Source organism: Emydura macquarii, unplaced genomic scaffold, assembly GCF_026122565.2.
Source record: "Emydura macquarii macquarii isolate MOO-44397 ecotype Brisbane River unplaced genomic scaffold, CSIRO-AGI_Emac_v2 contig_2184, whole genome shotgun sequence".
NCBI lineage: Eukaryota > Metazoa > Chordata > Testudines > Chelidae > Emydura > Emydura macquarii.
Window position 1 is genome coordinate 2565708 of NW_027132321.1, and position 22387 is coordinate 2588094.

The 22387-nt window shown below is 40.5% G+C and overlaps 1 protein-coding gene across 5 annotated transcripts in view; it reads right to left on the reverse strand.

Moving 5' to 3' along the window:
• Positions 1-4197: 4197 nt before the first annotated feature.
• RAP1A (RAP1A, member of RAS oncogene family) overlaps positions 4198-22387 on the reverse strand; it is a 64414-nt gene continuing 46224 nt past the window's right edge. For all 5 annotated transcript variants that reach the window (XM_067558811.1, XM_067558809.1, XM_067558813.1 and 2 more), the window contains 6 exons: positions 22232-22300; positions 20970-21026; positions 18212-18352; positions 11292-11435; positions 7418-7533; positions 4198-5180 (listed from right to left, as the gene is read on the reverse strand). In XM_067558811.1, the coding sequence (XP_067414912.1) occupies positions 7447-7533; positions 11292-11435; positions 18212-18352; positions 20970-21026; positions 22232-22300 (498 nt within the window). In that variant the 3' untranslated portion in view covers positions 4198-5180; positions 7418-7446. The remainder of the gene's footprint in view (positions 5181-7417; positions 7534-11291; positions 11436-18211; positions 18353-20969; positions 21027-22231; positions 22301-22387) is intronic.

Genomic DNA, 22387 nt, shown 5'->3' on the forward strand with positions numbered 1-22387 from the left:
AAGGGTTTTCCCAGCGCTGTAGGCAGTCCAGCGCCACAAGAGGCAGTAACTGGGTCAGCAAAACAATCCTCCCATGCACCTGCCGCTACCTACCCCAGGGGTTAGTGCAGCTTAACTACATCTCTCCTGGGTGTGGATTTTCCGTGAGCGACATACCAAGGCCAATGTGAATTTTCAGTGTAGCCCAGCCTTAAGCTATCCTATCAGCAAGGATTTTCCTGCCGCTATAATCGGGTCTCACCCTTAGTGCTTTTGCCGGCAGTGCTCTGTTGGGCAGGGGTCTGATTTTTTCATACTCATAACAGACGTAAACTATGCTGGTGCGACTTTCTACGGTAAGCTAGACTCAGCCACAGAAAGTCAGGGTCAGTGTCAGCATCGCTGTGGTGCAGGGTTTGTGTTGCAGACTCCACAGCTGGGGTATTTTTAGGTAACAAAAAAATATATCATGGACACATTTAGGCCTGGTCTACACTTAAAAGTTTTGCTGGCATAACTGTCAGGGAGGAATATAATTTCCCCCCCCGCCCCGACCAACATAACTATGCCAGAAAAAGCCCTAACAGACAGTTATACTGGCACAAAAGTTCTTTTGGCAGCATGGGTCACTCGGTTCTCAGAACTGGTATAAACACTCTTACTTCTACAAACTGCGTCTACACCCGGAGGGTTCTCTCATATCTGTATCAACAAACCCTTTCTAGTGTAGATGAGGCCTTACATTTTGCACGGTTGGTTATATAACCAATCTAATGCGCTGCCCCCATTGGTGCTGAAACTGCCACTGTACCAGCGTTCTCTCTCACCCACCCACCTCCACCCCCAACTGCCCTTCGAGCCTTCGCAAAACATCTGCCCATCAGCTTTCCTGGGGCTAGAGTGGGCTGTGAACTAGAATGTGGACCTCGCTTTAGAATGTTTCTCCAGTTTAAACACAGAGTTTTAGGGGAGTGCTAGGTACAGGAAATCAAAAGCAGCAAGGGATGTGTAGGGTAAATATTTGCATATCCTTACCCTGGATGCCCTTGGCAGCTCACAGTTGGTGGGTTAGGCGATAGGTAGAGAGTTTGTTTTTCTGCAAGGCAGTATCATGCAATCATTTCCTCTTTCAGCCACAAGCCTGTTGGCACATTTGGATTAAATCAACATCTGCAATAATATACAGCTGTTTTTAGTAAGACAGGAGTTACAGTCCAATATATTAGCTGATCAAAAACTAGTATAACAACTCTTGGATGACACTGGCTCCAGCTGAATGAAACACATGTGAGCTGATGAGTTTCAGTTTGGAGAACGGTGTTTCTACCGATGGTGATAGAACACATGAACCAAGTTCATGAAAAGTGTAACAACTGCAGTCTATGGTATTACATGCAGGATGACTTTAGGGCCTCTGTGACTCAACTGAAATTTTAAACGCTAGATCCTGCTTTGTGTGATTGGCTGTTAGGAACAGGAATGCTTTAAATCGGTGTTTAGGGAAGATCTTTATTTCAACATTTATCTAGAACATTCTTGAGTAAACTCTTACTGAAACTGGTGAAACATTAAATGATGTGCTTCAGGATGCATCCTCCCTGCAAACAAGAATATGTAGCTCCCCCTGACGTCAAGAGCAGTAGTGTGCCCCAAGTCCATTAGTTATATTTTTTTTTAAAGTTAGCTCTGAGAACACGAGATTTGTGTGTAGGACAGTAAAGAAGTTCATCAAGGCATCCTTCTGGAGTGCATGCCAGCCATAACAGACAAGGAATTTTCAAAAGGATTCTGCTTTATGTAGGAACTGGAGCTGAGCACACCCAAAATCCAGTCCAAAATTTGAGTGTTCAGCGTCTGCATGGATCCCGCTGTCAGGTTCCATCTCATCTCAAACAGGAACTAATATTTCACATTTTAAACATTTTTTTAAAACTAGAGAAGTAAATTAAAAACCCATTTTTTAAACCAGATTTCTTCATACTATGCATCATGTGAAGCTGTTTTCCAACAGTGCCACCCGGCGGTAAAATGAGAAAATACACAAAGATTAAAAAAAAAAAAAAAAAAAAAAAAAAAAAAAGTCTAACTCAGTTTTACAGCTGCCATACTAAGTTTTCAATTAAATTTTTAATCCAAAGAAAATCCTGAGAAAAACAGTCAGCCTTTACCTTTTCAGGGTGGGGACCCTTAATGTCCAAATTTGCAAGACATGCATCTTACACCCTGGCTTTGAGATGACCTCTAGTAATAAGATGCTTTTGAGCACCAGAGTGGGGTCATTGGTTTTGTGTATATCCACATCCCTCACTTTGCTTCACGTCCTACTTCTCCAACTCTGAAGCTACTCGAGAGAGTGCATTGCACCCACCAGGGTGTCTCTGCATTCCTTTGTCACCCATTCTCCCTCCAGAGCAGGGGCTTTGTGGATGCCCTCTTCCCCCCAATCCCTGGAGCTCAGTGTGCCTTCCGTTTTCCACACCAAGTCCCTGTCCCCTCCCATCCCCACAGTCATCCCCAGTCCTCTGCACATCCCTGTTCCCCCGCTGTCCCATCCTTCTGGTCCTGGTTGCTTTATTTCCCCACCCCTCCAACAAACTGTATTTCTGTTAGAGTCCAGGCTACAGACAATATTCCCAAGCAGTAAATTAAGCTACTGTGTCTGACATGCGAGGACAGCAGCAAAGGCCAGCAGAGACATTCCTCTGCCAGCAGCAGCAGCCGGTCGGGGGCCTGCTTTTCCCATCCTTCAGGCTTTCGGGGCGCTCTGATTTGCCCCACTGAGTAGGGTGGATGCAACGTTCCAAAGGCGTCATGTGATAGAATGCCATTGCGTCATGTTAGACCTGGCTTAATGTTTTGGAACGGATGGGACTAAAGGAAGTTCTAAGTTTACTCAGTGAAGGATAACGCACCATTGAGTTCACACCACCACTTCCTGCAGCACCTGGAGTGGTCTTGGCAGGCTCTCCGCCTCACGCTGAGCACACCCCGCCGCGTCAGTGGAGGTGGAGCAGGGTGCTTTGCCCAAAGCACTTGTGCACAGGCGCTGATTTGTTTAGGAAAAAAAGACATTTCCCTTTTAAATGCAACGTACGTGACCACGGCAGCTGTATTACTAAAGCACCATCTAGTGGCTCAGTTAATTAGACAGCTCAGATTAGATTTCTATTTTTGTACAACAGACATCTGTAACCATGATCAGCAGTTACATTAAAATTACTTTATTACTAAAATCATTATTAAAAATAATTGTACATTTAGTAAAGATATTGACTAACCTCCAGGGACCATGCTTCTGGCCCCCCTACAGACAGAAATGCATATTCAAGTCAGTGAAGAGACGCAGCTAAGCAACTAAAATTTTTCCTAGTAACTGATGAGTATAGATACATATGCCATACCATTCTCATCCACATTCTTTCACTGTCTTGTCAGAGCTGCATTTAGAACTAGGATCTCTGCATAATTCAGCAGCTGCAGCACCTCCACACCTTTTAAAAACATTTTTAAGGAAGTTCCTGGTTTCCAGTAAAATTGCATATCGATCCCTGAACAATCTCCTAGCTACAACTAAGTTCTGATTTCCTATTTCGTTCTTTTGGATAAAAAGTGCAAGAGGGTTGCTTGAATTGACTCCACTGTCACAAAAGGGGAGATAGAGAGGTGGTTCTCTTCTTACCTACTCTGGAGTAAAGCAGAAGTCAGTCACCAATGCTGATGGAATCTCAGCAGTGTAGATCAGACACGGGGAAATCAGGCCCAATATCAATAACAGAAGACTTTTTTTTTTTTTTTTGCTCGTACATAAACAAGAGTGGTTTTGACAAACACATAGGTGTCTCTCCACACCTCATATCCTGTTTTTTGTGAAACTGGGAGGTAATTAAGTAAAACACATTCAACTCGCTGTACTCATCAGGCCAAGTTCACCAATCTCTTCGATACTAATACTTGCTGAGAGTTTTGTCTAAAAAAGTAATAGCTGGTGGTAGCTTCTGTGCAATTACATTTACTCATAATCAACTCTCCAGTCCACAGATTCACTTGAGATGTTGAACATAACACTTCATTCTTGGGCTCCTGCCCTGCAGATTAACAATATTATAACAAAGATTTCCTCAGTGAAATACACAATGATCATGTCAGACTGATGATCACAGACCGTGATACAGTAGTAAACTAATTTTTTACATACAAAAATAATTGTACAGAGGGATATTTTCAGCAGAATACAATCTTTAAATATCCAGAAGAATATACAAAGTATTTAAAAGTAGCCTGCTGTACTTCACCGTGTAGTTTGATTTAATACATCAGCAAGGGCCAGTGTGAAGACAGGTCCTTGGCATAACCACTGTGTGCTTGGGGTTTATTATAACAGAACACTTGATCTACTGCAGGGGCAGGAGGGAATTCACAAAACACTTCTTTAGAAAAACCAAAACCTGAAAACTAACAAAAACACACAAACAAAATTAAAATGTACTAAAATTTAATCATTCATAAAAGCTGTAATTTAACCTGTAACAGTAAAACACAAAAGCAATATTAGAGTTGGTTTAGTATATTATATATTTTTGCTTTGAAAGCCATAGAAATCAGTTATCCCAGGTTTTTTCTCTTATAAAAGACCCATTTTTCCAAAGCATTATGCACAAACATTTTTTAATTAGAATATAATGGCAGAATGAAAATAATGATATTCCGTAACTTTTAAATATAAAATGAAGTCAATGACTCAAAGTTATTTGCTGCAGTGAGTTCAAAGGGAAACATCATAGAGTATATATCTATATAGTTATAGATATAAAGTATAATGGTTGAACATTTTTAGTGCTTGATGGGGGAAGAATTATGATAAAAGTTCAATATGAAATAATTTTAATTATAGTAGCAATATCTAACATTTGAAACGCAACCATGCTCCTTTGTGTAATTATACACTAGAGTCAATTATATTTATTTTCACATTTGTTAACCGCTATTGCAAAGGAGAAATACTATTGTCTTAATTTCCAAGAGATATAAACAGAGCAATTTCTTTTTCCAGGGACCTTGTGCAAACCATTATAAGATCTAAATTCTTCACATAACATATAAAAACAGGAGAAGCCTCTTCAGATATGTTGTTATTTTGTCATTTTTTGAAATCTGGAATGCTGGCACTTTCCAATTAGGCAACAGTTCTTCATTCCTGTAATCTAGGATGTGTAAAAAGAAAAGAAGTTAGGACCTTCCTTAAATCATCAGAGAAGAAAGATCTTAAATAAAGGCCCAAAGATACGTTCCTAATAATTGGTCACAAAAGAGAAAGCAGAGCAAGACTCATACCAGAATGGATAACATTGTGCCACACAGGGCTGTTTTACTTCATCATTGTGATTGGTTTCCAGTGCAACGTCTAAATCTGTGTTTCGAAGTTGAGGAAGAGAAAAAATTGGATTCTCTAGAGACAGTCTGTAAACTCTTTGGAACCAAGATTTTAGTGTGTGTCTCCACAGCACAGAACCATGCAGCCCCTCTCCTGATCGAAACATCTGGGTGATACTGTCACAGCCCAAGGTCTGCATTTCATCGGAAGTTACAGCACAACCAATTCAGATGATTTATAACCACTCACTGATTTGGGAAGTCAGGAATGCAAAAAACTGAGTTGCTGTGGTGTTATTTCATTAACAAAATGACTATCTTACTAGAAATATCCCCTTTGATTTTCTTTTAATGGACAATGAGTTAGTGAACCTCATTAAAGCCTCTCTTGAAAACTTGGGTTGTAACAAACAGATTTAATTAATGAATTAAAATGAGGCTTACAAACAATGATAAGCACAGTGGAGAATCTGATATTTTGAATATCTGTCTCAGACGCAGACATTTCTATTAACACAGAACTAGCAATTCCTCTACCAGCAAAACTGCACAGCCACGTTTTTATCAGTAATGTACAGTATCAGCAGCATGTTCTCTCTGTGTGTACTCATTTAACGGCTGCTACCGTTGCAATCGGAACACACTTGCTATGCTACTGAAGCGATCCATCACAGCATTCCATTTGTTCCAGTGAAAATGACACTAGCTGCAAAAGAGTTGCAGTTAAGGGCTAGCAGCAAATGGCTTAACTTATAATAGGGACAGACCAGCAGATGGCACCTCTTCTAAACGTCAAGAGGAAGGCTGTGTTACAATGGAGTCTGCTTGGCGGATGACACTGGCTCACTTCAGATCCATTGCCTCTGGTGTAGGAAATGGGACATGTCTATGAAAAGCATACTAGTTGTACCATGCTACTGATTTTTTTGCACCACATTTCTTTCCCCTCTTTACTAGCAGACTGTAAACCATTAGAGTCTGGAATTCAAATCACTAAGGAAAGATAAAGGTAAACTGCATAAAGACCTAAGCCACTAGAAACCAGCCAGGTAATCATCTGAGAGCTACTCAGTGAAAAGACATGTTGACATTTCATGAACCAAGTAATGATAGGTGTAGAGATTAGAGAGACCCAGGACACAATGGCTGGTCAGAGGACCAATGATTCATGCAATCTTCAGAAATGAAACAATTCATCTTAGAAATCTTTTGGGGATTAGTTTTCCCCCCAAAGATACATGGCTGCTTCAGGACAAACTGATATTCTGCTTCTCCAGATAAACTCGACTTGTACAACATTAGCAGAACTGAAAAACATGCATCTATGGATAGATCAGGAAAAGTAACCAAGACACATCGTCAGTGAAGTTTAAGACAACTTTAAGTAACTGAAAGCCCAGAGCAGTCACTGGCTATGTCAAATTAATGCTGCCTCCCCACTCTTTTGATCTAGCTGGGCGGGGCTACCATAGCTCGCATGGTATGCGAGACCATCTGCTTTTCTGGGGTCCTGAGACAGAGGGCGCTCTGCATTGCAACATCGACAATATAAGATTTTCTTGTGTTCTGAAGATGTCTCTCCGGCCCAGTAAAGTTGTTTTTGGAACTGAGGGAATAGGATTTATAAAGCAGTGTATGTACAGCCAGCATAGCACCCTTAAGGGTGTCATGCATGCAAGCTGTGTTACACCAGTGTACACCTGTGCAACTCTGTTCAGGGGCATAGGTAAGGGTAAATTTCTGTCCAAAACATCAAGCTTAAGAAAACGATGGTCTCCTTTCACAAGCACTTTATAACAATGACTGTAGCACAGAGCATCTTGCCAAGATACACAGGAAGATTATTTATAGCACATGTCCAACTTTGGTATTTTTTGGGTGGACAGCTTTTCATTTCTTTGCCATTGAAACTCCTGGTCCTCCCACATCGATTTGTGATTGTCCTTGTATCACCTATGGCTGTGCAACAGCTGCAACAATACCACAAGCAGGCCACCAGATTTCAGCATGGGATAAGAGGGTAGAGAGAGAGCTCTGTGTCTTAGGCAGTCACTTCCTTGCTTCATACCTGGCTCAGAGCTGCTGCGTGATGTGATTCTAAAGCAGCAGACATGATTTCTTTTTAGGCTTCTTCTTTTCCACTGGTGTTTTTCTATTTATCTGTCTGACCAGGTCATAAAAGATCTGAAAAAGAAAGATGTGTTTAGCAAACCATGAGTCACAGACGTAACTCGAACTATATACGGGTCTAACTCAGCTGGTTGGCAAGCTGATATTTTTCCTTGGTGGCTGCAAACTTAAGCTAAGGAATTAAAGTTTTTGTTTAATTAAAAAAGTTAAGGAGCAGTACACGGACTGAGACTAAAACTGGACACAGCTTGGGTCAGTACAAGTGGTGCAAAGGTAGCTTAAAGCTCACCTTTGCCTCCACTGCTCCTAGTGCAAGCAGGTCCCCCTGCTCCACGTCAGAGCAGGGTTGTAGTCATTTATACCAGGCAGCAAATGGCCAAAAGGAACTGAAGCTCAATTCAGTGCAGGGGTACCCTGACTATGTCATTGCTTGGACCTTTCTGGATGCTGAGCGGGAAGTGTAAAGAGGCCAAACAACGGTGGGGATTGTCTTACATAGGAGCTACCCTCCTTGGGCTGATTAATATGGCTTCAGGGCAACATTATAGCCATGGCTCAGCATCAAGGGGCCCCACCATATTGGAACAACTGGCCCTCAAGTTTCTGGCTCTTCACCTGCTCTGTGTGAGAGCTGCACTTTTAAAGTTCTACTTTTGCAGCATGTGTTGGGACTATCTCGTGACCTCCCTCATCCCCCATCCCTTTCCCAAAATCTTAGGGAACCCCAGACTTGGCTAATAAAATTAGCACAAACCAGCGACAGACATCTGCCCTGCAGTGAAACTTATCCATAAGGCACCAGTCTCGGGTGTCTCCTTACTGCTGCATAAATGTATTTTTTTTAACTCCTTTGCTCTGGTTTGCTCTGCCCACAATGATCCTTAACAGCTTATTCATGGCAAAACTAGCTTTGGAAGGGTGTTTGGAGCTACATCATAGTATCAAAGAGGATTCTTTATCCCCTCGGAAAACCCCACCCGACTCATTGTTTATTTTTTCCCTTCTAGATGCGTCTGATGGCTCACAAGTGCCTGCTGATTCCTAGGAGCTTTAAAGACAAGGGAAAAAAATAGCTGTGTATATGAACCACAACATCTGGAAATGTGATATGTTCCTGATATTATCTCCTTTAAAGCACTGAAACATAGCCAGATGGTTTTAAATTAAACGATAAAGCCAGCATCGTGTTCAAGCTTTAAAAAGAAAATATGTTAACAGCATTTAAGTTTCTCACACACCCTCCCCACTGGGTTTACTCTTGCAGTTTTATATTGTCAGCCTCAGGCAAAAACAGCAGCTTGTACTCCATTAAGGTCAAACCAGATTGTTCCTAACAGCTAGACATGCTTTGGATGTTAAAGAATAATTTGGATGACATATGAGGAAGAAGGTTTCTGGAAGGAAAAGGACAGCTCACTAACTGGCATTTCCCCTGCTAGTGACAATTAGCTTCCAGTATTTAAATCTTTATAAGCCAGAGGCCAAGATTTTTCAGAAGTGATGAGTAATTTTGGGTGCCCAACTGCAAACATCTTGAAGGAGCCTGAACTTCTGGACTTGCTGAGCACCCCCACTCTGAAAAAGAAGCCTCTTTAACAGGTCTAGGTAGGCAGGCAAAAATGGAGATACCCAACCATCACAAGTCACTTTGGAAACTTTTGGCACTCCACTCTTTTTAATGGATGTGAAAGATTATAGCTAAACGTCTGCATAGAATATCACAACACAGGAATGACATTCCCTTAAAAAGAGAGTCAGCTAAATGTAAGTTATATAAGCCACCAGAAAGATAAACTTTGAAGAGCTGCTATTGAGTATGTACAGCATCAGTTTTTGAAAGAAATTGCTTAGAAGTTACTGCATACTTGAAAGGTTTAACATTATGTTTTCAGATAATGACATAAGGAATTTAATCCCGCCCCCACCCTCCATATTTTAATAAATTTAAAGAGCATAAAATCCAACATTAGCCAGAAAAATCAAGATTAAGGCCAACATTTCTGCCAATCAACAACTCCAGCCTAAACAAATGTAGCATAATAGCTGGCTTTAGAAATGGAGTGTTCCTTCCCTTTGCTTTTTCCAGCTTTTATGTTTGTCACAACCAGATTATGGAAAAAACACTTTTGCTATTGTCTCCAATTCACAAATTGAAAGTCCTGTGGCAGCACATCCCATCAGGTTCAAACACCTTGGGGCGCTCTGGATATGACATATCTGGACAAAGACAAATTTCACAAAACTGATTAAGCTGCCACTTGTGAGTCAAAGAAATCTTAGATACCATGGCAATGATCCCTGTATAAATGCATGTGGGAAAGAAGCAATCTTGGATAACAGGAGGTTCAGATACTTGCCTGGACTAGATAAAGATTCAGCCTACAAATTTGTTGAAAACTATAAAGTCCCATTGAACAGAGTGTGCAATGTAGAGATGAATTTCCATGATAATCACCTTCTCTATGACATGCTAGTGGAGTGAATACACATTATAAGGGGAATGGAAATATCATGGTTCGCTTGTTAGGGATGATTTTATGTAACTCATGAGTGACTATGTCAAACGCAATCACAAGACAGTTAAACATATTCATTGTGTACAAGTGAATCTCTCTCTCCTGCTCAGTTCCCTGGTGTGTGTTAAGATACCTCTGGCCACAAAACGCTCAGTCACCAGTATGTAGAGTGTAGAAATGGTATGTATTTTCCATAAAACTGATGATTTTCTGACTACTCTCCGTAGGCCACTGTGAACTACCCGGCAATTGACACACTGGGCTCATGGTATCATTTACAGTGCACTGGGGTCTGCGTTTTACTACCATTTGAATTTTCACACAAGGCTGAGTTAACAGTACCCTCTCTCTGGGGCCGACTCCGAGTGCCACTTAGTGCAGCATGGAGTACGCTTCTTCTGACTTGTTAGCTTTGCACTTTACATTAGCTGGCAATCCAAGGTTCTACTGCTTTTCCTGATCTTTCCTCCCCCGTATGGGCCCACAATGAGGGTACTTCACCCTTCACGGCTGCAAACCTTGGCTCTGTCAGCCTAGAAATGCTCAGTACTGCTGGAGAGCAGGTGAAGCCTGAATACCTGAGCCTTGTGACCGCAGAATGAAGTGCAAGGCACACCTATTTGCACAGGTGTTTTCCAGTTAAACCTGTCACAAACTGCCCTGACATCACTCTTGTGCTAGGACTTGGCCACAGTAAAATAGCGGCTGAAGAGAGAAGGAAGAAGAACTCTTCCTTTTAGAGAATGAAAGGTGTCTGCTTGTTTGGTAGGGCAGCAAGATACTACAATACAGACATCAAAAATGTGTAAAGCAAATTCATTTTGAGCAGAGCAGACAACACAACTAGTAATATGCTGGGGAATAAGCAAACACCAGCAGTCAGAAGATGGCTATCTTAAGAAGTTACATATCCTATATAGTTATATATCCTATCACGGCTACCCCTCTGGAACTTTTCAACATATCCTATTTGATAAAGCTTATTTTGGGTGAAATCCCTCCATTTATACTCCCCACTTCTGGCTGAAGGGCTGTGCAGGAGCCATTTAAACGGAGACGCATCTTACCTTTTGGTACTTTGGAGAGACCGAGGAAGGGTATTTGATTACAATGAACAGAATACAGCTACAGTAGCCAAGATCAAGACTCCAGAAGTATCCTAAACCTAGATGATCAAGACTCATAAAATGGCCTGCACACTACATTAGTGATATTTATGCTGGGGTCATGAAGTTAGAATATACACAGTACAAAAGTGATCCACTATTGCCTAGCAATGAAACAGTCAGTAGTTACCTCATTAACATTGATTTTAGACTTTGCCGACGATTCTAGAAAGGCACAGTTACACCACTGTCTTGCTAAGTTCTGACCCTGTTCTTTGCCGACTACACGCTCATCTTCCAGGTCACATTTATTGCCAACCAGAATCATTGGAACCTGTGCGGAGAGAAGAATGAGAAGCCTATGAGCAAACACTGTTCCAACACACACAATCTGCATAGAACCTGGGCTGGCCCAGAAAAGCCACCAGTGGCAAGTTATTTCTGCAAAAAAAAAATCACTGTCTCGGTTTGACAGGGCTTCGTTACATAAGAACAAGAAATAATATATAAAATGGAGTATATAACCCAGAGAGTCAGAGCTACATTGAACTAACAGACTAGATTACACTTCAGGTACCTGCTGGAAAAGGGCTGAAGGAAAACTGTGGCATGCAGCCACCATGACCAAGTTTCACTGACAATTAACCACACCCTAAAATACATGGAAATACTCTAGCTTGAGACGGTTACATTAAACAAGGTTCATTTTGAGGTCGTCCACTACCACCACACTAGTCAAAAACATAATTTATTATTGAAACGCTTTCAAGCAACAAGAGGTTAAACTGCTTGTCATCTTAACTGATTTTAGACAACAGAGTATACAGCCTATTTCCTGAGATACATGCTGTATGTTGTCGGGTCTAGTGACCCACCAGTCTGTCGTCAAGTGACAGAAAATAAACGAGGCCACCTTTGAAAAGCACTGTCTTGATTTGGAACGAAAGGGACTAGTTGCATTCACCTAGGAAAAGAAAATTGTAAAGGCTATCCTTGGCCTTCCACATGCAGTGGGGTGCTGCACTCCTAATGGGAAAAGAGACAGTGCATTAAGAGCTCTATGAACACAAAATGGAAAGATTCCTGCAAGAATATGTACTGGACAATGCTCTCTGATTCATATTTATTTATATTAGTGTAACTGAGCAAAAATTGCAACTAATTGTTGTGTAACACACTCTCAGGAGTCTTGATTAGTACGACTGGATGAAATGCCATTTCTTTCTTCCTGTAATTACACTGCTGCCAATAGATACTAATGTTGTTTAACATCAAAAACCATGCTTACTGCATTAAAATCTTATGCGTAACCCGCACCATTGAAGCCTAGGCCCACTGTAGTTAAGCTCAGCTCAGGAGGTTCAAAGAGTGGACACAACTGTATGTATGGTACAAAATGAGGGTAAACCATTTGTTAAACGGCTACCACCTGCTCACCAGGCTGTTGGCTGTCTGAGGAGTCACCTGCCCATTCTCTCAGGACAGAAGAAGGGTCTAAGAGAGCCCACGATCCCTGCTAACCTTTCCTGTGGAGCATTACAGGAACTGGAGAGCCTTAGCAAAGTGACCTTGGCTACAACAAACACTCGTTACTGGTTTATTTGCATTAGGCCAAACAGAAAGGAATAGTCTTTACACACATCCAAATATTGAAACAGTTTTTCAATGAACATAAAGCAAATGATGGATGGAAATGAAGGGTTCTCTTGCACATTGGGAGATGACTGGTTAAATTTTGTTCTACTGTAAGCTCTTCAGGGCAGTGACTCTTTTTGTCATATACTGTACAGAGCCAAACGTTGTCAATATTCAATAAAACAAAAATTTCCCCTTCAAAGAATATACTCCCCCCAAAGCTTCCATGGCAAGCAATAAGATGCTCCCATTCAGTAGCTTGTGACAATCTGATAACCATAAAAAACACTCGGGATTAGTTCAGCCAAAAAATGTGAATTTTTCCATGAACATTTTACCAACAGGCTCCAGCAGTCAAACACCCTTGAGGTGGTACCAACATGTGAATTTCAGAAGACTTTTCCTTTTCCCTTCAGCCTTGTGGTCTACTCATAGATATCCGTGCCCACCACCAGGAAAGAACACATTTAAAATGGCAGGGAGGAAAGCCAAAAAAGTTGGTATGACTTTATATTTAAAGTGTATAAGAATGCTAAAGAAAAGAGCTCCCACAACTGCACGTCTAATTACATTAGATTTCTAATCTGTTTTACGACTCCGGTAAACAAACTCTTTAAGCAACTACAATCTAGTGCAGAAAGTCCTGGGTTGCATACCATTCTTTAAAGCCTGCTTTTAAATTTGCATTTTACATAAATCCCAGCTCCTGAAATGCCCATGGAGTTAAGGTAAGAAATCTCTGGTTCCTTGAGCATTTTTAAGCATACAGGTAACAGCGAGATGTGCATTACATTCTATTGCAGCATTTTACTTACACACACAATGCATATACCACCGTTTCCTCCTAGCCGTGTAAAAGCACTCACTATAAGAGACAAAATTACAGAAGTGCTGATAATGGGTGTGCATGCCAGTCCATGCCACAAGACCTGTACCTTCCAGGTGGAAATTAAGTTGCTGTACATTTCCTTCAATAATTTATAAAGTACAGTAAATTTTCAAATTATGTCTATTATTTAATACTTAATTTTGCACAGAATTGTTCTTAAGCAGAGTCTTAGTCAATTACATTCAAGACTGTTTTCATAAACCTCAAAACAATATGGTTTCAAAAGAGATCAGACAACATTTTTTGAGGGGGGACTATGTTTTGCTTACTACAGCAAAACCAGAAGTTATGAAACAGAAGCTGCAGGCAAAACAAAGTCTCTGTTTCAGATCAAACCATTCTAAATATTCACAATTCACATATGCTTAATTAGAATCTCTTTCATTTTGTATGAGACCAAAAGAAATGATCCATTTTCCCAGCCATGGAAACTGAAGTACAAATGGGAATATTGGAACACATTCAAAACTTACTAAAACTAAATAATGTTAAAAAGTGGTGTAAGTAGAAAAAATGGAACACATAAATAAGGTATAAATGTGTCTAAATATGGGGAGATATGAGAGCCAATAGTTAGCTGGTTTTAAATGGCAAGCGTTAACTAATTGCTCCATACCAATGAGATTTTTAGCTTATTACAGTAATTGAACTTGATGTAGTTTGGTTTTGATAATTTGGTAATTCAAACACAAGACAGCAATTAATACTTTTGTTGCACAGAAAATATGTATTAGTTCAAATACTGAAACTTTAACAGACTCATTCTGCTAGCACTAAACACAGAGTGATCTGTATTCTTTTTCTCACAGGAACATGGCTTAAAGCGGAAAAAAATCTGGTTGGAAATTTGAATCCAATGACTAACGTCCAACTAATGAAAATGAATAAATAAGTTTTCATTCTCATCCAGCAGAATTCACGTAACAGTCTCCACGGTCTGATTAGTTTGACCAACCTATGGTAGAAATGCCATTGCAAGCAGTGTCACAGGTTGAACAGCTCAGTGCATTGACCTAACTGCTAATAAGAGAATCATGTTAGCAGCCAGCATAATCCAGGCAATGAAGATTGGTTTTACTTAAATAAAAAGTTTACCCCGTTAAACCAAAGAGGGTATCAAAATCTGAAAAGTAAGGTAGCCAAGGTTAAGGAACAATGAAGATCTAACAGTAAATACAAAAGTTAAGGGACTACCCTCATTTAACATCCCGGTATGTTTATCCTTCTCCAGAGCAGCCTACTGCATTGTTCAAATAGCTTTTTCATGAATGGCTATTTAAATACAATGCCTATGGCTTACCTATGGTCTGGCCTAAACATGTGCAACAACTGCAGCTCCGTTTACTGATCATCAGCACTACTCTTAACTGGATGAGAAGAAGATAAGGGAACAATATGTGAATGAGAAGCTACCTCAAGCATCCCACCTCACTTACAGGGACCATATAAATGACTAAAGCAATCCAACTTCAAAGAAAGGAGATATTTTTAAGTTGTCAGTGGTCAAAATCTTTTTCACACTCCTCAGGATAATTCCTTGAAAACATTACTAACAACTGTATTAGTCACAGAGTTTAATTTCACTTTCTTGTCATCTAAGCATAAAATAAGAGTCACACAACTGTACCATTCACCCAACACTGTCCTGTAAAATATCTGACACTTCAACGCTATCCGAAGTTTTGGAAATATAGATTTAAGATGAAAAAAATCCAAGATGAAAGATAGAAGGCCCCAGGCAACAGAACTAAAACCTCTAACGACAAGAAGAGCTCCATCTACAGGGTCCAGAGTCATGACATTACTGCATATAATTTCCTCCTATGATGTACAGGCTGATCAGTGCTTTGCCAACTAGAGGATTCAGTGTATGTTCTTTTTTAAAATCATTCCTCACTTTTTTTCAAGTGCTCTAAAATTAACCAACCAATAATTAATTCCTATCATTAGCTGAGAATTTTTCAAAAACTAAAACTAAAATTATTTACACAGCTGTTAGACCCTCTTGGGACTGTAAGGTTTTTGGAAATAGGGACTCCTGTAATAGAACAGTGGGAGGGACAAAGAAAACTGGCCTGAGTTTACAAATCTCAGGCGTTTTATGAGCTGTATATAAAAGTAGACCACAGACCCACACACTTGTAATTCAGGAAGAACAGCCATGTTCAGAGTCTGAGGCCAAAATTCCCACATATGGGTGCCTAAAGCTGGGATCCTAAATCCAACCATCTAAATAAAAATTGCCAGATTAACATAAGTGCTGAGCACTCACATATCCTACTGCAATCAATGGGAGCTACAGGCTCTCAGCATCTCTGAAATCAGTCCCAAGATGGACTTAGACCAAAAAATTAGACATCCCAGTATGAAAGATTTTACTCCCGAATCCCTCCTCCTCCTACTGCAATCAATGGGAGCTGCCCCACACGTTTTCAAGTTTGCTGTCCAAAACCACTGTAACGAAAACCGGTACTGTGCTCAGGAAACAGCCCAAGACATGTTGCTCCATTCAGCCTTAGCAACAACCATGTACAGATAAACCAGCAGGATAAATATGTATTTGGAAAAATAATTATTGACAAACTGTCAGTCAAGTTTTAATGATATGCTGTTCCAGCAATAATCAGAAGTTTAAGGCCTTAATGCTCAAAGCCAACACTGACAAGTTTTGAGATACAGCAATATTTTTTGTTGATTTTAGACTAAGGAGTAATGGAAATAAACAGAAGCAACCCCACCTCACCTGGGCCTAAGAAGGATTTATGCAAGTTGCTGCCCAGAGGACCTCAAAGACCAAAGTCCTCGCCTTCACAACACAGAGAGAAGCACAGGATTCTCCAGGGAACTACGGTTAATGGAATAGAAAGCCTTTCAAACTCTGGTTCTCACACTGGTCAGTAGCCATTAAAAGTAGTTACCCATCTGACAGCTGTTTGCTGGCCAATGTGAAAATGAATTCTTGGTGGGCAGGTACACACATCATAAACGCTACCTCAGATGAAATCCTTCTTGGCAGTCTCAGCAGAGACCGTAGACCAAAAGACCATGGAAACAATCACCACCTCAACCCTAAAGGCATGCAGATCACATGCCTTGGACATTCATTTCTACAAGGTAAAGATCACAATGAAGCACAAATGTGATTGCTATGGGGAGTTTGTTAGAGACTTACAAATATTAACTGTTACGGTTTGAGTTCCGCAATAAAGTTTGTCTGAGTAAGCAGAAAACAAACTACTACTCAGCATCTAGAATCAAGACTTCCTGATAAGCAAGTGCAAAATGAATTCTTATTCTCCAGGCCAGCTACTATGTAACACTATCGCTAGAAGGTTACAAGAGGTGCATGACACTCTTCACTCACCCTAAATCACTTGGCTGATATTAATGCAAAGTAAAAAAGTATTCTCAATCACCAATGAGGGCTGGGGGAATTATCTTGCAGAAAGAAAACTGACTTCGATCCAGTTTATTAAGACAGGAAATTGAACATGTTTTCAAAATGAAGTTTGAGTTCAAAAGTGTATTAGGGAGAGTTCTTTGCTACAAGCTCTTTATCTGTATTCCATACGGTTATAGCTAAACAAAACCCATCCAACGTACACTGAAGCAAGCAAGACCTTGATCTTGGTCATGTGTCAAGCGAACTCATATGGGGGGAGGAGGGGCTGAATTCATTAGAGTAACAGGTCATACAAAATAAATCTCCGCCTCATGCAATATGACCTGAGGCTATGTAACTAAGCAGACTGCTCAATGCTATTATTATTATCCATACAGTTGGAAGAAAAGTAAGAAGCGTGGTCAACAATAAGATTTCGTCCCTCCCACATACTCAAGCTCTCATTTCAGTGCTGGCTGCCTCATCTTTAGGCCATACAAAAATATATGTAAAGTAAAAAGAAAGCCTGACAACAGCTGTAACCAATTTTATCCATTACTAAGGTTGTGACACAATGCAAACATGCGATTAATTTTTTTGGTCAATAAGCTGATCGTGTCTTTTCTAGTTACAGCCCAGGTACAATACATTCAGGATTATCCTTCACATGTAAGCATCCTCCTCAATTTATGGTACAGTTAGAGGAAAAGAAACTAAAGCACAGTAATTAATTTGCTTAATTTTTTAAAAAACAATAATATTCTGATATAGCCCATCTGGAAAAAAGAAAATGCAATCCTGGGAAAGAAAATCCAAGTTAAAAAACAACTAAGGACAGATTTTCAAAAAGTTCAGCAACCAGCATTTCCCATTGTTCTCACCAGGGACAGCTGGAGGCTGAGCACTTTTGAGAATCTGGCCAAGTTATTTGTGTGCTCAATGGGAGAAAAGCGTGTCTGAGAAATCTAGCCTCAGTTTTGGATGCTGAGCTCTTGAAAATCTGCTCAATAATGTTAATGTTTTAGAAAAAGCTTCTTTTTTTGTGTGTGTGTTACATGTAACACAATTTTAATATACCGTAAATAATGTTCCTAGGCAACAGTATTCTTCAGTCATCCATCAACTTTGTGCAAAAACCAGATGCCTGCTTGTTTAGTTACAGAAAGATTTCAATGGCTCACAAAGCAAAAAATCCTTTACTTACATCTTCAGTGTCCTTAACCCGTAAAATCTGTTCCCTCAGGTCCTGTAAGTCATTAAATGTGGACTGTGCTGTAATAGAATATACTAGTGCAAACCCTTGACCGTTCTTCATATAGAGATCCCTCATTGCTGTAAATTGCTCCTGTAATCAAATATTTTGAAAGGTAATTAATTAGCTATTCAATACAGATCAACATTTCAGAAGGAATCCTTTTATTCTAATAGAGACAAGAATGTAATAGCTAACATGACTTTTACATTATTACCCCTTACAGAAATCCAATGAAGCACATGAATTTAATAAAAACATTAACTCAATTCCTTCCCTTCTTCCTTGCCCCTCCCTCAGGAGGGGGGCAGAGGAACTTAGGAAAAAAGGCAGGGGATGCAACAGAATTAAATTGGGTACATATCTTGCAGCGAAAAATACAGATGAATGTATAGTCTAGAACAGTGGTTCTTAACCTTTCCAAACTACTGTACCCCTGAAGCCTGAGTCCCACCCCCACGGGGCTGAGGCATGTAACTTAGTTTCATGGCGCCCCTGTGGCTCCAGGCAATTGCCTTTCTTGCCACCCCCAATACCAGCTCTGCACTTGCGACCCCTCTAAAACCCCAGGTTAAGAAACACTGGTCTAGAATCTATAGAGCATACTGTTAAGACTTGGTTAACACATTAGCAGTAATCTTTCAAGTATTGTATACTATCTGTCCAGCGTCAGCCAGCTATTAGATTTTACTGCCAGAGAAGGGACAGACTGCAAATATGGTCCCTGCTCTACTATTGTGCACAGGCTGCCTAGATGCTGCACACTTTCGGTTTTTTGTGAACACCACTGGGTGAGAGAAAGAGTGAGCTCACATCTAAGCACATGTAATTGTACAACAGTGATTTGCTGAATGTAAATGTCTTGAAGGTTTGGTTAAAAATAAGGCTATGCAAAAGCAGGCTGGAGAATCTAGGGTCAGACCCAAGAAACAGCTTTTGTAAAACTGAGTGGAAGAAACTTCACTAGAAATTCTAACCGTACATACCTTGCATTTCTATCTGTCTGTGCTACTTGCAACACCATGGTATCCCAGTGCTTCCCAAAACAAACAGCAATTGTGTTTTAAAGCTCTTTTAAGAAGCAGATCCTCCTCCCATAGTGTTCTCAACCATTAAAGTCTGTTTACCTAGTGACACCCTCCCACAGGATGATAAAGAGGGTTGGTGAGCTTTTACAAAGCTCTTAGTAGATGCGGGCGGGGGATGCCAGAGGATTCCCTCACACATGGAACAGCTGGGCAGCACAGAAAAGCAGCAACAGGGGAGCTGACCTGGCCCCCAGGAGGCACAAGGCCCTTATATGCTCAAACTGCCACCCCAGTCACACAGGGTCTGAGGAGGGGTTGGGAAGGCTTCCTCAGCTTTGCGAAGGAGACGCCTCCCTTCAAATGTGAGCTCTGGACATGCTGTGTTTCATCCTGCCCTCCCTAACATTGAAAGCAGCTGACAGAGAAGAATGTCCCTTCCAGCACTATCTGGGGGAAGAGCCATGGCGTGGCAGGTCCTGTTTGCTGTAGGAAAGTGCTCTAAGAAAGGAGGCAGCAGACACAAAGGCAGTGACTTGACAAGGAATTTTGTTTGTTTGAAAAAAACAAACAAACAAACAAACAAAAAAACCCACTGTTTCAATGATGCAGGACCTTCAAGTCATGCCCATTGTTAGCTTATGGAATGGTGTGTATTTACGACGGTCACCCTCCCACCCACGCACCCACCTTATCCTCCTATTGCTAGTTATGTCCCTCATGCCTCTGAGTGCAAGCTCTTTGGGGTACAGACTATATCTTCTGTGTGTGTTTGTACGGTGCCCAGCACACTGAGAGCTCTAGACATGAGCATAACATCTTAATTACAAATTATCATCCTCAAATTATAGCACTGTGTTCTAAAGATACCAACTGACTCCTATGCAGAGTTGATGATAAGATGGTGTTTACAACTTGGAGGAGCACTAAGCCATTTATATCCCATCTGTAAGGGAAATTTAGCTGAGTAACACCACTAAAAAGACAAGGTGAGGTAATTTCTTTGATAAGACCAACTTCTTTTGATGGGAAAAACAACCTTTCAAGTTGCACATAGCTCTTCTTCCAGTCTGGGTAAGGTACTAAGAGCGTCAAAGCTACATACAAGATCGAACAGATGGTTTAGCATAAGTAGTTAGCACATGTTGCAAGAGACCATTCAAGATGAAGTGGCCCTTCAACACCCCTGTAGTCATAGGACCAAAAAAAGGGGGTTAGTGGGTTACAGGTTGTTATAATAAGCAATAAATCTAGTGTCTTTATTAAGACCAGGATTTTTAGTGCAAAGTTACAAATTTAAGCTCCCAGGCTCATCTTTCCGAACTGTAGTGCAGGTTTCCTTTGAGGATGAGGACTGATAAGTCAGATACAGAGTGATCACTTTGTGAAAAGTGTTCGCCCACTGGTGAGAGGGTGTTTTTGTATTTTAGTCATTTTTCTATGCGAGTTCACTCAAGAGTGCAGTGATTGTATGCAGTTTTCCTGGGTTTGGTCATGTTCAGGTGACAGCTTCACCACATTGTCTTTTGGGTTATTTAACAAAACACTGCAGTTTAGCACAGCAGCAGTCAATTTAAAATTTTTCTTTTGATAGGATGGGGCTATTCCTATGACAATTCCTGCTTTTAAAATGCAATCTCATTTTTAACATTAAAAATTCCATATTTTAGAGAGATTTTTCTTACTGTGCCTGCTGTATCGAGGATTTCAAGCATACACTGTTGGCAGTCTACTTCCACTTGCTGGAAAAAAAGGAAGAAACAAGCAATTTTCATATCCTCAAAAATGTGCTAGTGTGAGACATACAGAATTAGAAACTAAGGATCCCTTTAACTTATGTTTTCCTTCATTTCCCCTCAAACCCCCCAAAACCAAAACCAAACCTTGTATAACTACAGTTACGTTTTCTCAGGGTCCCACTTACTAAAAATCATTTCAGATCAAAAAGGGTAATTCCAGAAAAAGCAACTCTTGACTTAACAATTTTTTCACTTGATTGTCACACGCACAATTCGTTTTCTGGTTTGGGGCCTTTAATTATGACAACAATTATTCTAATCTCCTAGACAATGGGGCTCCTGACATCTATCTGAGTGGAGAATGCAGCTCACGGCTAGAATTACATCAAGCCCCTGTGTCAAGGAGTCTAACAAAGGCTTCTTCTTTGTAACGGCAAGCTTATTTCCAGAAAGACAGTGAAAAACTTCATATGCCTTCAAAATAAGCAACATCTATTTAAACTAAACAGTGAAGGGGTTGTTTCTTTAAAAAAAAAATTACCATACTGCAGTAATTAAATCTGTGATATTTGTGTTATTTCCTTTACGTACAGTAGGAAACATTGCAAATGCCACAGAATGGTAAATTCTGATTAATTTATTTTCAAATGGCAATCAGTATTATGTCAGCATACTATGAAGTAAGACTGCATGACATTAAGGGTACATCTACATTGTGATAAAAAGCCTGTGGCACCAAGTCTCAGCCCGGGCTGTGGGCCTAAAAATTACAGTCTAGACTTTCAGACTTGGACTGGAGCCTGGGCATACTCCCACCTTGCAGGGTCTCAAAGCCAGGGCTCCAGTCCAAGCCTGAACATCTACACTGCAATTTTATAGCCCCACAGTCTGAACCTCATGAGGCAGAGTCAGCTGACCTGGGCCAGCCACGGCCATGCCACAGGTCTTTTATCGCAGTGTAAACATACCTTAAGGCCCTGATCCTTCAAAGAGCTCCGTACAGGCACAAGGAACCAGCTGCATGGATCAATTTGTAGGACTGGAGCCTAACAAGCCAACAATACTACACCAATATAGATCTAAACTCACACCTTTTATTCAGACAAAATTCCCCAGCGACACAGAGAAGTTTTGCTTGAATTTTTTTTAAAAAGACATGGGATCAGATCCTAAAAGTTGATAGAAAACAGCACCATTTTATACTTTACCTTTCTGTATGAATCTTCTATTGTGGGGTCATATTTTTCAACAAAAATTCCCTGAACAAATTGTACAGTCTGGAAAAAAGTGAAAACAGTTAAAAAATAAACTCAAACATGGTCTACCGACCTTCAAGTAGCAGCTCTTCAAAAACAGAATAGTAT